The sequence below is a fragment of the Phoenix dactylifera genome, chromosome 1 (assembly GCF_051530095.1).
Source record: "Phoenix dactylifera cultivar Ajwa chromosome 1, Ajwa_hap1_PhDact_Kaust_v1.1, whole genome shotgun sequence".
Classification (NCBI taxonomy): Eukaryota; Viridiplantae; Streptophyta; class Magnoliopsida; order Arecales; family Arecaceae; genus Phoenix; species Phoenix dactylifera.
Window position 1 is genome coordinate 66954293 of NC_143190.1, and position 13958 is coordinate 66968250.

At 34.6% G+C, this 13958-nt stretch overlaps 1 protein-coding gene across 2 annotated transcripts; it reads right to left on the reverse strand.

Moving 5' to 3' along the window:
* Nucleotides 1–1658: 1658 nt before the first annotated feature.
* Nucleotides 1659–7769, reverse strand: LOC103720537 (transmembrane 9 superfamily member 7-like). 2 transcript variants are annotated; one of them, XM_008810284.6, is made up of 7 exons: nt 7547–7769; nt 5755–5919; nt 5518–5627; nt 5097–5208; nt 4907–5019; nt 3299–3446; nt 1659–3224 (listed from the first exon to the last, which is right to left on the reverse strand). In XM_008810284.6, exons 1-7 carry the CDS (start codon nt 7652–7654, stop codon nt 2067–2069), a joined length of 1914 nt encoding a protein of 637 aa, XP_008808506.4. In that variant the 5' UTR covers nt 7655–7769; the 3' UTR covers nt 1659–2066. The 2 variants fall into 2 exon arrangements, with proteins under 2 accessions (XP_008808506.4, XP_008808504.4); XM_008810282.6 differs by having other exon boundaries at nt 4907–5022.
* Between the last annotated feature and the right edge of the window lie 6189 nt (nt 7770–13958).

Genomic DNA, 13958 nt, shown 5'->3' on the forward strand with positions numbered 1-13958 from the left:
TCACAGGCAATTTACTGGTCTCGTGGATGTTCTTGGATATCCATGTCCTGCAGAATATGAGGCCAGAATGCGATGAAACTCAAGGGGATGAGGAGGATATCAGCACATTGTTGGAATCAGGAAGAATCGAGGACCCTGTCTTGGCAGGTTTTAGCTTGATTTATAAAGGGTTTGGCTTGGTATGAGTGATGTACTCTATTGTGGTCTGATAGGTCGTGCACGGTTTGGCATGGTTTAGGCCAAATGTATCCAGTTGGCTGTTGCCAGCCCTACTCTTCTAGCAGAGTTCCTTGCAATTAAACTGAAAAATAATAAAATTAAACAGAAAAATAATAAAAGTAAGACATATAAGAAAACATGATTTATTATTTATCTATGAATCATTCACTACTGGCGGACTTCTTGTCTTTTAGCTGCAAGCTTACTGAGATTCATCATGATATTGTTGTCTTTTGGTCTGATTGGAGGTCAAAATGCATTACAAGGTGATGAGAATTAGTTCGAATTCGTTCCTGATTATCACTTTCTGGTCAATTTGATTGGAGCACAATTTCAGAGTTTCTAGGGGAACAAAAAACCAGCCAGAATGCACAAAAAAACAGCAACCTGTTTCTCCTCCAAGGCAGAACTCAATGGACCTCTGATAAGAAACAAAGTTTTTGGACCAATTTTCTCTACTCTTCATATTTGATATTTATCTTTTGTTTTTTAGGTTTTTCATGTTCTCTGTCTGGCCTTTGTCGCCTACTTCTGTACCATTAGAGCTGGCCAGGAGAGTTCCAGAAACAGCAGGATGGAATATAACATCCGCCCTTCTGTTATTCAAAATTTTCGAGTCTCCTTTCTGGTGAGAGCACAAGAACGACAGACCATGTACGGAGATGCACCAATTACCGGTGCACCGAACCAACCAATCATGGTTAAAGATGTTTCAAGGAAGAGGAAGAATAACTTTAACCAGATGGTTTTAAGTCTTCCACCCCTCATTTTTCTCCCCATTTTACCACCTTTTACCGTTCTTAATTGTTACCTTTTCTTGTCCATATAATTCAAAAGATGCATTTAACTACTTACTTTTTTTTGCAACCAAACAATAGTCCTGTCATTTCTCCAAAAAGATGCGGTCAAGTGAGTTATAGCCAAACATCACTTCATCCGGTTTCACGGTTCCGTGGTTGAGTAGTGACACCTCCTTGGCCATCCAGGAATCGAATGCACCTAGATATAAAGCAGATAGATAATTGGAAGAGAGGGAAATGGTAGGACCGGAGAGAATTGAGTGATGTAGAGACGTATAGTAGGATGGCAATTGCAGAACAACAGTTGAGACGAATTTGAGAGCTTATTACCTGAAAACAATTGAGAGCCGTTGAGGCAGCTCTAATAGCAGACAAAGGGCAGTTCGGTGGACTCCAGAGAAATCAGGCATCTGGCAATTTGTGGGGTACAAGGCATCTACTACAGCAAATGAACCTCGTAGTCATCTACTCCCAAGATGCCTTAAGGCTCACGAGCATATCAACATGCTGCAATCCAATGTCAAATGACTTGAACATACTACCCAAATAGAAAAGTAAAAAGACCAAAGGTATAAACAAAAATGATGTATGGCAGATAAAGAGGGCAAGTAAAACCCAATGGTCGAACAAAGACAGCAGTGACCAAACATATCACCATGTAAATCTTCACTCAATCTAGCAACGAGAAGACTAGTCTGGCATGATTTCCATTTGAAGATATACAGTTGCTCACTGAAATGGTGTAGTCCAAGCAAAAAGTTACAACATATGAAACAGAAATGAAAACAGCAACCAGTTCCAAGAAAACAGGAATATGAAGATACAAACAAGTCCTAGCATGCTATCCTGATTCCTACAATTAAAATAATTAACTCCTGAAATTGCTCCAAAGCCCTCCAGCAGGTACTGAGATAACTTTCTTCCTTCATCTTTCATTCTTCTCCCATCTTCACTTTTTCAACCAATCATCCCTCAGCTCAACGAACCAGCCTTTTATGTTGAAATGCCATTTGGAACCTGATAAAAACTCACCAGCTCACCCTATCATCAGTCTATCTTTACAGAGGAGTATATCTTGCGGACAAACCAGAAGCAAGCATAGAAGCCGATGGTCCCCGTCAATACAAAGAATGCATAAGATACGATCAACATGTAGCCAAAGTACAGGACCCCAGAAACAACCTTTGTAATCTCAAGCTTAGTGAAGAAATAGAATGCTGAATATAAGAAAAGGTACAATGCAGAAGAACCTGCAGTCAGATATGCTCTCCACCACCAGTGGTAATCCTCACTGCAAAGCTGGAAGTAACAGAGCACAATGGTAATTTCCGCACACGTTATAACGAGGATTACAAAGACTATAAAGAGGAAGCCAAATATGTAGTAGAATTGATTCAACCATATTGAGGTCAAGATGAAGAAGAGCTCAATGAAGACAGCACCAAATGGAAGAATACCCCCGATCAATATAGAAAATGCTGGCTGCATGTACCAAGCCTGCTCAGGTATCTGTCTTGGGATCTTGTTGGTCTTTACAGGGTCCTCGATCGCTGGCTTCTTGAAACCTAGGTAACTACCAACAAAGACTAGTGGTACTGATATGCCAAACCATAGGAAAACCAGCGCAAACATGGTCCCAAAGGGAACGGCACCAGAAGACTTTTCACCCCAGATCAATGCATTCAGCACAAAGGAGATGGTGAAAACAATACCTGGAAACATGAAAGCCGTTTTCAAAGTAATCTTCTTCCACTCTGTACCTTTGAACATCTTATAGAGACGAGATGAGGAATATCCAGCAAATAGGCCCATGAAGACCCACAAAAGGACCATGGCAGTCATCAAACCCCCACGGTTGGAAGGAGAAAGAAATCCTAGTAATGCAATTATCATGGTGACCAGGGTCATCCCAAAGAACTGAACCCCTGTTCCCACATACACACAGAGCAAACCAGAGTTGATTGGCGGCCGGAACACATCACCATGGAGTAATTTCCATCCAGTTTCTTCTTGGGCTTCATCCTGAGTCTCCAATTGATTGTAGTTTGCTATATCTCTGTACAAGGTTCTCATCATAATCATTGCCACCATGCCGGACAAGAAGAGAACAATCATTAAGGAATTAATAATAGAAAACCAGTGGATCTGATCATCATTCATGAGGAGGTAAGTGTCCCAACGAGATGCCCATTTGATATTACTAGTCTGAAGAGGCAAAGCCATGGAAGTTAGCACCGCATCTCGTCAAAGAAAGTAAGTTTGAAGAAGCGAGTAAATACCTGGAAGATAACATCATAAGTGAATACAACAAATGTATCATCAGCAACTTCCTGTGGACTCTGGGCATTTGGAGTTAATTTGGTGCTTGGGTTGCATGTCAATAATCTAGGGTTCTTATCATCCCACTCGTTGTACTCATGGCGTACACTGTTTGAAAGAGCAAATGACATATCGGTTCAATGCATGCATGCAAAAGCATGAATTAAGATTAGGTTCATCATAGTCCACTAATAGTAGCAATCTGGTACTTTGCATAACAGCTACTAAAAGTATAAGAGATACTAGTGCAAAGCTCATCAAGCAGATCTGAATTGAACAAAAGAGAATTTTTTTTCACATGGAATTAGTTCAAGCTATTCTTTTTCCAACAATTCCATTACAATGATTAATTTTTTTTTTTATTACTATTAACCTCCTCAAACTACTCTTAGCATATCTTATGGAAGCACCATAACTCGTGAAAGAATCCACAATACAATTTTGTAACAGATAACCTGGAATATTAATTAAGCATCAAGCAGATGCTAACCACAAAACAAAGAAATGGTTCAAATGGCATCAAAACACTGTGACCCCTAATCTAGCACATCAGACACTTTATTAAGAAACTCCTAATATTCAAAAAGACAACTTTCCATACATTAAGCTGAAGCCAGAACTAAAGCAATCCCCTAAAGCGCATATAGAAAGTTACAATATCTGGTCATTTTTTTAGTATAATAAGAACCCCAAAGCACCTATTAGAGGTGGTACGAGTAGGAAAAGGCCATGTCACAACAATACTGACTGATATGACTCCAATCCTATGGGTTGCATAAGCAGAGCCAATCCTTGATAGTTGAAACCATAAGGATGGCTAAACACCAAATGTTTTCTACCAAACAATTCTGAAGGTTATAATAAAAACTTGTACGTTGTTGCAAAGATAGAAAATGATAATTGGGGTACCCATTCTTTTAGGAACATCAGTTACCAGCTTTGTGGAGAACTGGGTGGCAAGGGCAATAGTCTGATCCATCTGTCTTCTATCAACATGGAACAAAACCTTGTCCTTACCATCACACTACTGCATCCATGATACTACCTTCTAGTTCTTACTGTCTTTATCTTTCAGAATTATAGCTGCCATAGGCATCATATCCTACCTACATAGAGTACCTAATTCATTAATTTTATCAAACAACATGGCACAACTAATGCACAAAATGCAGCACTCATCAGCCCCTATCACCCGCCTGCCGCGCACAAACACACACCTTTTTTTTTTTAAAAAAAAAGGAACCATCATGGGCTTCAATGACCTCAAAAGTTATGGAGTTCATGAGGTTGCAAAAGCAGATAAGAGAAGTCACCTTAGTAATAACTAGTGTTATCGCGCTCTATTGAGTTTCATTGTATGAATAGTTCGCATATTATGGAAGATAAAGTAATGAATAAACATCGAACTACTCTCTTTAATAACAGTTAAGAATTTAAGAGAGAGATAAGGCACTCAACAAGCAAGTATGACTCAACATTATCATAGAAGTAAAAAGAGAAGAACTATTAAAAAAGAAAGAAAGAAAAGAAAGGAAGGGAGAGAGAAAAAAAAAGAAGAGCATTTGCACCTGCTTGGAGTAACCTCAAAACCAACTACACGAGCGTCCTCGTTTTCAGGGTCCTTATGGTACATAACTCTAAAGCTCAGGTGGTTATTAATGTAATATTTCTCACCATTATTCTGCTGTTAAATAACATATGTTAACTACAATTTAAGCACAAGCAAGAATCACAGAGAAACCACCACATGCAACTTACAGCAGTAAACTGGCTTTGTTTGTAACCAACACGGAAACCATGCTCATAACTTGGTGGTTGACTTGCATCTCTCCTTGGCCTCGGAACTGCTGCAGGAAGATTATCCAATATCCTGTATAGAGCACAACAGGATGGTCAAATGTTGAAGGACATGGTAGATTTACATTAAGATCTTAGACTGTCAGTTTTTTTAAGTAAAGAAAAATATTCATGTTCATAATCAGGAAATATGGTTCTCTTCCCAATTTGGTATGAATATAACATCTATCATAATCTCATTATTACATAATCACATTTAAATAACTGATGATTTTAATGCTGTAAGCGAGATTAGATCAAGTAATAACTCTAAAAACTGTACAGATGTCGTAATATTAGCAAACATATTCAGTAAAAAAGCAATCTGTACAAAGAAACTTACATGTTCACCCGATACTCATCATCAATTTTCTCCTTAAAATTCTTTGCAGCTTCTGGGGTAAGCTTTGTGCGACAGGCTACTTTGCATGTCTCGTCCGTCCTCATTTTAAACTGATTTGGACACCACAGATTTACAGTATCATGTTCAGATAGTAACTTAAATATTGAAGTCTTATTATTCCCATGATTAAAAATGAATTGTACTTGTTTATTGGACTAAAGTTTTGAAGCGACTCACAGTATAAACAGAGTTCTCAATGCGATCACCCCGTAGGACCTCTCCCAAGTTCTCAGCACTGTTCACGATTTTAGAAGGCTTACAGTAATCCAAGAAATAATAATCATATGGAAGTTGTGTCTTTGTTGATGAGAGTTTATTCACTTTCACTTGAAGTTCATCACCCTGAACAGAAATTTATACAGCAAATATGTATTTAAATATACTGAGGAAGACGAATTTAAAGATTGAAAGTAAAAGTGAGAAGAAATACCAGGCTCAAAAAACAACCCAAAAAAAAGAAGGATTCTGGTCATAGATCTATGACAAAAAGGAAGATCGGAGGGCAGTAATGTAATATCAACAAATTAATGGATAACTAAAGGTCAATATGTTAAGAAAGATACAATATAAGATCAACAAATTATACACATCAAGAAACTTATTAATATAGCCAATATATGCCTCAGGTGATAGATATCAATCCATATTCAATTTAAACCTTAATGAATAGCATCTCTAAATAATTGGGAAGCATATTTTTTCCTCATGCTTAACACCAATAGCTTCCTGGTCAGCGCCGCTGATGGCATTGACAAGCAATACACTTGAGACACCAAACACAGAACCAAAAAGAAATGTTCAATCTCACTGACATGTTAACGCATAAAGTCAGAATCCTCGACCGAAGTTGGAAATAAGAAATTCATGTCTTTGATTGAGGTAAAATGTGAGCTAGCATGGCGATATCTTGGATTCATAGTTCAGCAGCCTCAACCCAAAGGAAATGTTTCTATTGACATAAGGCTCTAATTATGGAGGTTACTCTCTCCAACTCTAGCCACAAGATTTTCATAGAGGCAATATCTCATTATGTCTAAACATGACCGTTTAAGCCTATTTGCACTCAATGAAGAAAAGCAATGCTTAAAATGCAAAATGTCCAGCTTAAACATAGAATTGTTTTGCAAAAATACAAAAAGACCTAGAGATTGCAGCTTGCAGGAACTCAAAATCTATGATTAGATAGATAGAGAAAGAGAGAAAATAGTGCTGAATAGATAGTACTCCAGAGTACTACATCATATAGAATACTCCGGGAAGAAGCTATCTGGGAAGAATTTCCCCATCCAAGCACCAAAAAAAAAACATAGATAAAAAAGGACGACTGAAAAAAGGGGTCGAGCAAATCACAGTTAAAATGGTCGCAAATTAATTAATAGGAACTTTTGTATAATCTCAATGAGTGTTATGGCCTTATAAATTCCAACAGTTCCAAACTTCAACTCCCCACAATCTCCCAAATGCAGCAACAGAAAACAAATCTCGAACATTACTACCAAACTAGAAACAAGTCAGTCAAACAGATCAAAATGAGCATATAAAGATCACCAAAACGTGCATCACATGGACAAATCTATAAAATAATTGGCAACAGAATATCATGAGCCTTAAACTCGATTTTCAGATAATTAAACATCGCAATATTATGTGTACATGACCAGTATTTCAAGTATTTTATATAATGAAGGGCAGTAATGCAACGAAGAGAAATAATCCAGCGTAATCAAATTCTTGATGAAGACAAGTAATCAAAAACCCTCGAGTATAAGAGCAGTAGAGGAGCAACAACTAGGACATCTAAAATCCTAAAACACCATTTCTTGGCCCTGATTTCCGTGGATCCCTCTATAAAACAACGATCCAACAGAGCAAGACAGGGAAAACCTAGATCCACGAACGAAATCGATTCGGAGTTGTAAAACCCTAGCCAGATCCGCGCTAATTCGATCAAGATCGCCCAAGAAATCACCTGCTGAAAGTCGCGAGGTGCGACGCCGGGGAGATAGAAGGCATCCGCCAGTGGGAGAAGCAGGAGATAGGAGAGGAGGACGACGGCCATCCCCCCGAGGTTCCCCATCTCGAGTGCTGGAGAGAGAGAAAAGGATTTGGACTGAGACCAAGAAGAGGGTGTGCCTACTGAAGACGACGAGGGTTTATATTATTATTTTGGAATGCAGCGTTCAAACAGTTTACCCGGACTGGCCTTTAAAGTGGCACCGATATTTTTTGAAGGAATTATTAGTTTAATTAGGAAGAAATTACTGGTTAGACCGGATCTACCAGCTCAGGTAGACCGATTATAGCATGAAAAGCCACGTGTCGTATTTAAAAAATGCAAAAAAAAAAAGAGAGGGCCCACACGCATCCGTCCCGGCTGTTTTTTTTTTATTTTTTTGGTTGACAGTGAAAGTACCATACAGCACGTGTACGGAAACAGTCAAAAAAAATTAAAAAGCAAAATATTTCGGAGTACACTCGATAACTCCATCATGCCCATCCACAAGTGTACCCCCTCGGGTGCTATTGGGCTGACCGCCTACCTTGCTGACGAGCAAAGATAGGCAGCGAGGATAAAATGTCAAGGGAGATAGATACTTCAATTTTTTGTTTATTTTGGAGTCGAATAAAAATATAAATTTAATATGATTTTAAAAATTAAAAAATATTTGATTTTGTTTTTTGTTTTTTGGGGATCTAAAATCAAATCTAATACCGGACAGAAATCAAATTTAACTGATATCTCTTAGTGCCATTTATATTTAATATGAATTCTGTGCTATATCCCATTCAATCTAGACCATCCATAGGCTGGGATTATTGTTGATAGTAGAGCTTTTAGAAGTAGAGATTTTGGAAAGTAGAGCTTTTATAAAAAAATATTTTTTGTTTGGCAACTACATTTCCAAAGCGTTTTAGAACTTTAACATGTGTTTGATGCCCAAATTGAGAAAATACTTTTAGAATGATAAAATGATAATAAATGACAGTATTATATATTATTATATATTAAAATGTTAGTATATTATAAAATATTATTATAGTAAAATATAATATGATATAATATTCTAATATAATATAATATTATTATAATATAGTGTAATATAATATTGTATACCACAACACAATAATATAACATAATATAATATGATATAATATAGTATAATATAGTAATATATTATTACATAGTATAATATTATTGTAATATAACATAATGTAATAAAATACTCTAACAATAATATTATATTATTATAATTATAATTGAATATAGTAATATTGTATAGTATAATAATATAATATGATAATATATGATATAATATAATATAATAATATATTGTTACATGTTAAAATATTATTACGTAGCATAATATTATATTATAGTATAATGCAATGTAATATATAATTAAAATATAATACAATATAATATAATATAATATAATAACATAGCTAATGTTAGTTAATAATTATAATATAATATTTTGATATAAAGTATTACAATTATAACCATATATTAATAAACTCTTAGATAGTATAATATTTTGATGGTATTTATTCATGGGTAATTTGACCACCATGAAAAATTTCAGTAAAATTTAAACAGTTTCCTGACATTTGTCAGAAAGTATGTTTGAAAAGAAACTCCAAAATAGAGTTTCTTCCGAGTATATGTTTTTAGCTTTATGGCAAAGCTAAAACAACTTTCAGATTTTTTTACCAAATGCTACTATATTATCCAAAAGTATTTTTGAAAGATCAAAGAGTATTTTCTAGCTCTCCAAAAGCTTTGTCAAATAGAGCCTAAATGGATAAACCCTAGAGTCTAGAGAGACGATAATTTTCCTCCCTTCAATTTTTCTTCGCAAATATTATGTTGGTTGAATACTTATGTTTGTTAGATAATTGCATTATTAGTTTAGAATTATTGAGTTTGTTAGATGGCTGTGTTAGTTTTTTTAGAACTATTGAATTTATTAGATGGTTGTGTTATTATTTTTAGATACATTTATTAGTTGAGTTAGTATGAATTATATGAAAAATATAAATATCTTTAAATTGGATATCTATACATAACTTTTTGAAATGAATAAAAAAAAAATTGCAAAGGTACATCAATTTAGGACATATTTGGTTGTCCCTATAGATTAGGGGAATTGGGGGAGTCATTGAACTCATTCCGTCCAAGCTACTTTGGCTTTTGACAGACCAAAATGATCAACTTTATATAAGTGAATATTATGTCCTTTATGCATCATCTATGATAAAGGTTCTACGTTTTAGAACAAAGAAACGTTGAGATCTTGACATGTAATTTTTTAATATGAAGGTTATCTACCTTGAGAGGAACAAAGTATATGAAACTAAGGATCGATCTTTCTCCTGGTTATACCTACTTTCGTACATTATTAATGCATCTTGGTTAGTTGACTGAGCTATAAGTTGAAAGGCTAAAATATATTTATTGAATGGCATGGATTGTTCGGTGGATGAACAACAATCATCTATGATTCTCTAACAAGAACGCTGCATAATGCAACCACTAAAGTTATTTGTAGGATTGAGTAAGAGGATGCTGCACAGCTGTTCTCATTAAGGTTACATTTAGATACTAAATAGCTAATTAGAGAGTAGATGGACCTACATAACCATTGATAATCACCCCAATTAACTAACCAGCAGCAAAAAGGTGAAACAAAAGGTGAAAAAGTAAAATAAAAGAAGAGAAAGCTTTAGTGATTAATTCCCCTATGAAATAAAGTTAATCAAATTTGTACCAAAAAAAAAAGTTAATCAATTAAATAATTTTTCAGGAGTATTGATGGAATAGCTTTAGCTCCCATTCTTGGATTGTTTGTCTAGTTGAATTGATAATTTGTTCTTAGTAAGTAGGTAACCAATAACCACACGAAGCCTAAAACAACAAATTGATTAGATCACATAATATTCATGCTAGCATTGGTTAAAATTTGTTTCAAGAAAGGACTTTGATAGTAAAAATAGATAAATACCATCTCCAACTAAAACAAGAAGAAATAAAGAAAACCTATTAATCCCATCCCCCACACTACCCCATCCTCTTCCTCTTCTTTCCCATGTGGATATGCTTGATAATTGTCATGACCATAAGGATAAAGAAAAATGCTACTTCAACCATGGCCATTACGGATACTCCTTTGCCCAATATCTCCTTCTCTCACTCGCCTTCTATCTCCCCCCGCACCTCAATTGACTTTTGCTACTATTTTTTCCCCTCCTTATCAAGCTGCCTCTCCTCATCAAGCTTCCTCTCCTCATCCAGCATTGACTTATACCTTTTTTTGACTCCCTTACTCTCTATTTGGTATGAAGGATAGATTGGAGGGAAGATAGATAGGAGATGAAAGATGGATGAGGGAGATGGTGGATGGTCTTTCATCCATCCTCATCGGTGTTTGGTAAAACATGGAACCATGGATGTGAATAATTTTCTCCTTTGTTTGATATAGAAAAAATGAAAGAAAAGATAAATGATATTTGTGTTATATTTTTACTAAACTATCTTTTGATAAAAAGTATTATTATTATCAATTTATAGTACTTATTTATACTAAGGAGTAGGGCAATATGTAAGCTTATAATCTTTATAACTTATAATTATATAAGTATTTAATTTAAGTTAATAAATAATTTTATAAATTAATTATATGTAACTTTGTTTATATATTAATTAAATAAATAAGTAATTAATTTTTGTTTTTATTTAAATAATTGATTTTTTATATATAAATAGTTAATTAAAAATAGTTAATATAAATAAAAAAAGAAGAACATTATAATTACTTAATTAGAAAATTATGTATTAAAATTAAAATAATTAGTAATAAAAGAGTGAAGAAGAGTTGAAGAGAAGAGGAATGGTGGCTAAAGTATAGAAGGGGCATGGATATCTTGTCTAGGAAAAGAGTGAAGAAGTATTAAGGTTATATTAAAAAATTAATAAGAGGTAATTTTGTCAACGTAGAAACCCACTCCTTGTATGCTTCATCTATTCTTTCTTGCATCCTTTCAATTTGGGAAGATGTAAATGGGTGGGCTAAGATATATGGGCAATTCTTTCTTTTTATCCATCATTTCTAAAAAATTTTGAACCAAACGATGGATAGGGCCATCCATCCTTCCAACCCCATCCATTCTCTCTCTCATAATCCTAACCAAACACATAATTAGTGCTGAAATTCATTGCTGAGTCCATATTTTATTTGACATTTATTTTTAGTACCAGTCCACTTTAGTTAAGTTGAGCCTTAAGCATAGTGTATAGAGTTTATTTTTTAGTTGAAGTAGGATAGTGATGTTTTTGTCTTGTAGTTAAAGATAATGATATTTTTATTCTCTAGTGGGAGAGAGAGTATGTGAGAGAGAGCTACATGAAGAGAGTTGGGAGAATTTATTGAGACATCATAGGTAGAGAGAGAAGTCTTTTGGTAAGATGAGATATATTTGTGAGTGAGAGCCAAACTCATTATTTAGCCATTGTTTTCTTTTTAATTAATTTGTCTTTCTCTTCCAATATTTTTTTCGCTACTATTGCTTGATTTATTTGGGTTTGTTTCGGATCCTAGATCAGCACGTTTGGTCTATACTGAGTAATATGACATCCTATATAGTTTCAGAGCTACAGATTTTGAGATTGGTGGTTCGTGTATTGGTAGCTCCATTGTTTGCTTGTCAAGTTATTACATGTTACTATTATTGCGATAATGATAGCAATGGGTAATATGGCATAATGACATTGGCAAATTCAATATTATCGGTATAGATTTTGTAATGAGGGAGTGTGTTGAGATTCATTGCTAGGTTTTTATTTTATTTGGAATTATCTTTAGTGCTAGTCCACTTTAGTTAAATTGAGTACTAAGTATAATATATTTGAGTTTGTTTTTTAGTTGAAGTTGGATAGTGATGTTTTTATTTTTTAGTAGAAGATGGTGATTTTTTTGTTTTATGGTGTGGGAGAGAATGTTTGATTCTATTAAGAGACGGTGAGAGTTATATAAAGAGAGTTGGAAGAATTTATTGAGACATCATAAGCCGTGAGAGAATTCTTTTTGGTGTGGTGAGTCATCTTTGAGATTAGAAGCCAAATTTATTGTTTTAGCCTTTATTTTTTAAAATAAATTAATTTTTTTCCTCATTTTTTTTTCTTTCACTATCATTGCTTGATTTAATTTGTATTTGTTTTGGATCTTGAGCTGGCACATTTAATTTACATCGAGTAGTGTGCCATTCTACATCTAGTTACCTCCACAAAAATCCTCTCCTTTCACTTTCCACCTCTACTTTTCCACTTTTATTATTGCCTCATCTTATTGATATCTATCTTCTCCCTCATCCTCTCCTTATATATCCATCCCACCCTCCTTTAGCTCCTCTTGTAGACCCATGCATTGCACAGAATTTGGTATGCATATATATAGAGTTTGTAAATATTAATTGGTTTAAAGAATATGATACAAAACTTGAATAATGAGCTGAACATCTACAATAGCGTGTAGAGTTTGTGAACTATATATGCATATATAGAGTTTGTGAACTATCTTTAAATGCTTTGGAGACACAAAGTTTGGATAATAATAGGCTATCTGGAGGGCTATGTGTTCTTTGGAACCAATATATCTTTGTCAATATTTGGAATGCCAGGCAAACCATCATTCATATGAAAGTGGAGGATGGGGAAGGCAAGATCTATCTTTGTTCTGGCATTTATGTTGATTTAGATGATAAGAAAAAGAAGAAGGTTAAGACAGAATTTAAAAGTTATGGTAGCTAATATTTTTGATTTGTGGCTTTTAATAGGAGACTTTAATGATATGTTAAACAGTGATGAGAAATGAGGCAAAACTAGACCAAGATGGACTTTCTCTGATCTCAAGAACTTTCTTAGTGGTTGATGGACTTAGGCTTTGAAGATTATCCTTACAGCAATAGAAGGGAAGGGGATTCTTTAAAGTGAGGTTGGAAGTTGTAGCAAATGCTAAAGGGAGACTTGCCTTTGATGATGCTTAAGTTATGCATATTTCATCTAATTGTTGAGATCACTATCCTATCATGGTTGATATCAAACCAACATTCCAATGGAGGAAAGATATTTTTCAAGATTGATGCTTGTTGAACTAAAGATGAATTTTATAAGGAGGTGACTGAGGAAGCTCAGAATAAGGAGAAGATTGGCTCCAAGATGTTTAAAGTAAGTCAAAAGAAAAAAGCTTGCAAGGAAAAACTTGCGAGATGGAACAAAGGAAAGCATGTAAATTTTGCAGAAAGAATCCAATGACTCGAGGATGAAATCTATACCAAGCTTGTAGAGGTCCCAAATAAGTAGCAAATGATTTAATCAAAAAAATAAG

Coding starts and splice junctions, on each gene's coding strand:
- LOC103720537 (XM_008810282.6), bottom strand. CDS start 7,654: ATGGGGAACCTCGGGGGGATGGCCGTCGTCCTCCTCTCCTATCTCCTG. Junction 5,209..5,517: donor GATGAGTATCGGGTGAACAT/GTAAGTTTCTTT, acceptor TGCTCTATACAG/GATATTGGATAATCTTCCTG. Junction 3,225..3,298: donor CTTATGATGTTATCTTCCAG/GTATTTACTCGC, acceptor TTGCCTCTTCAG/ACTAGTAATATCAAATGGGC.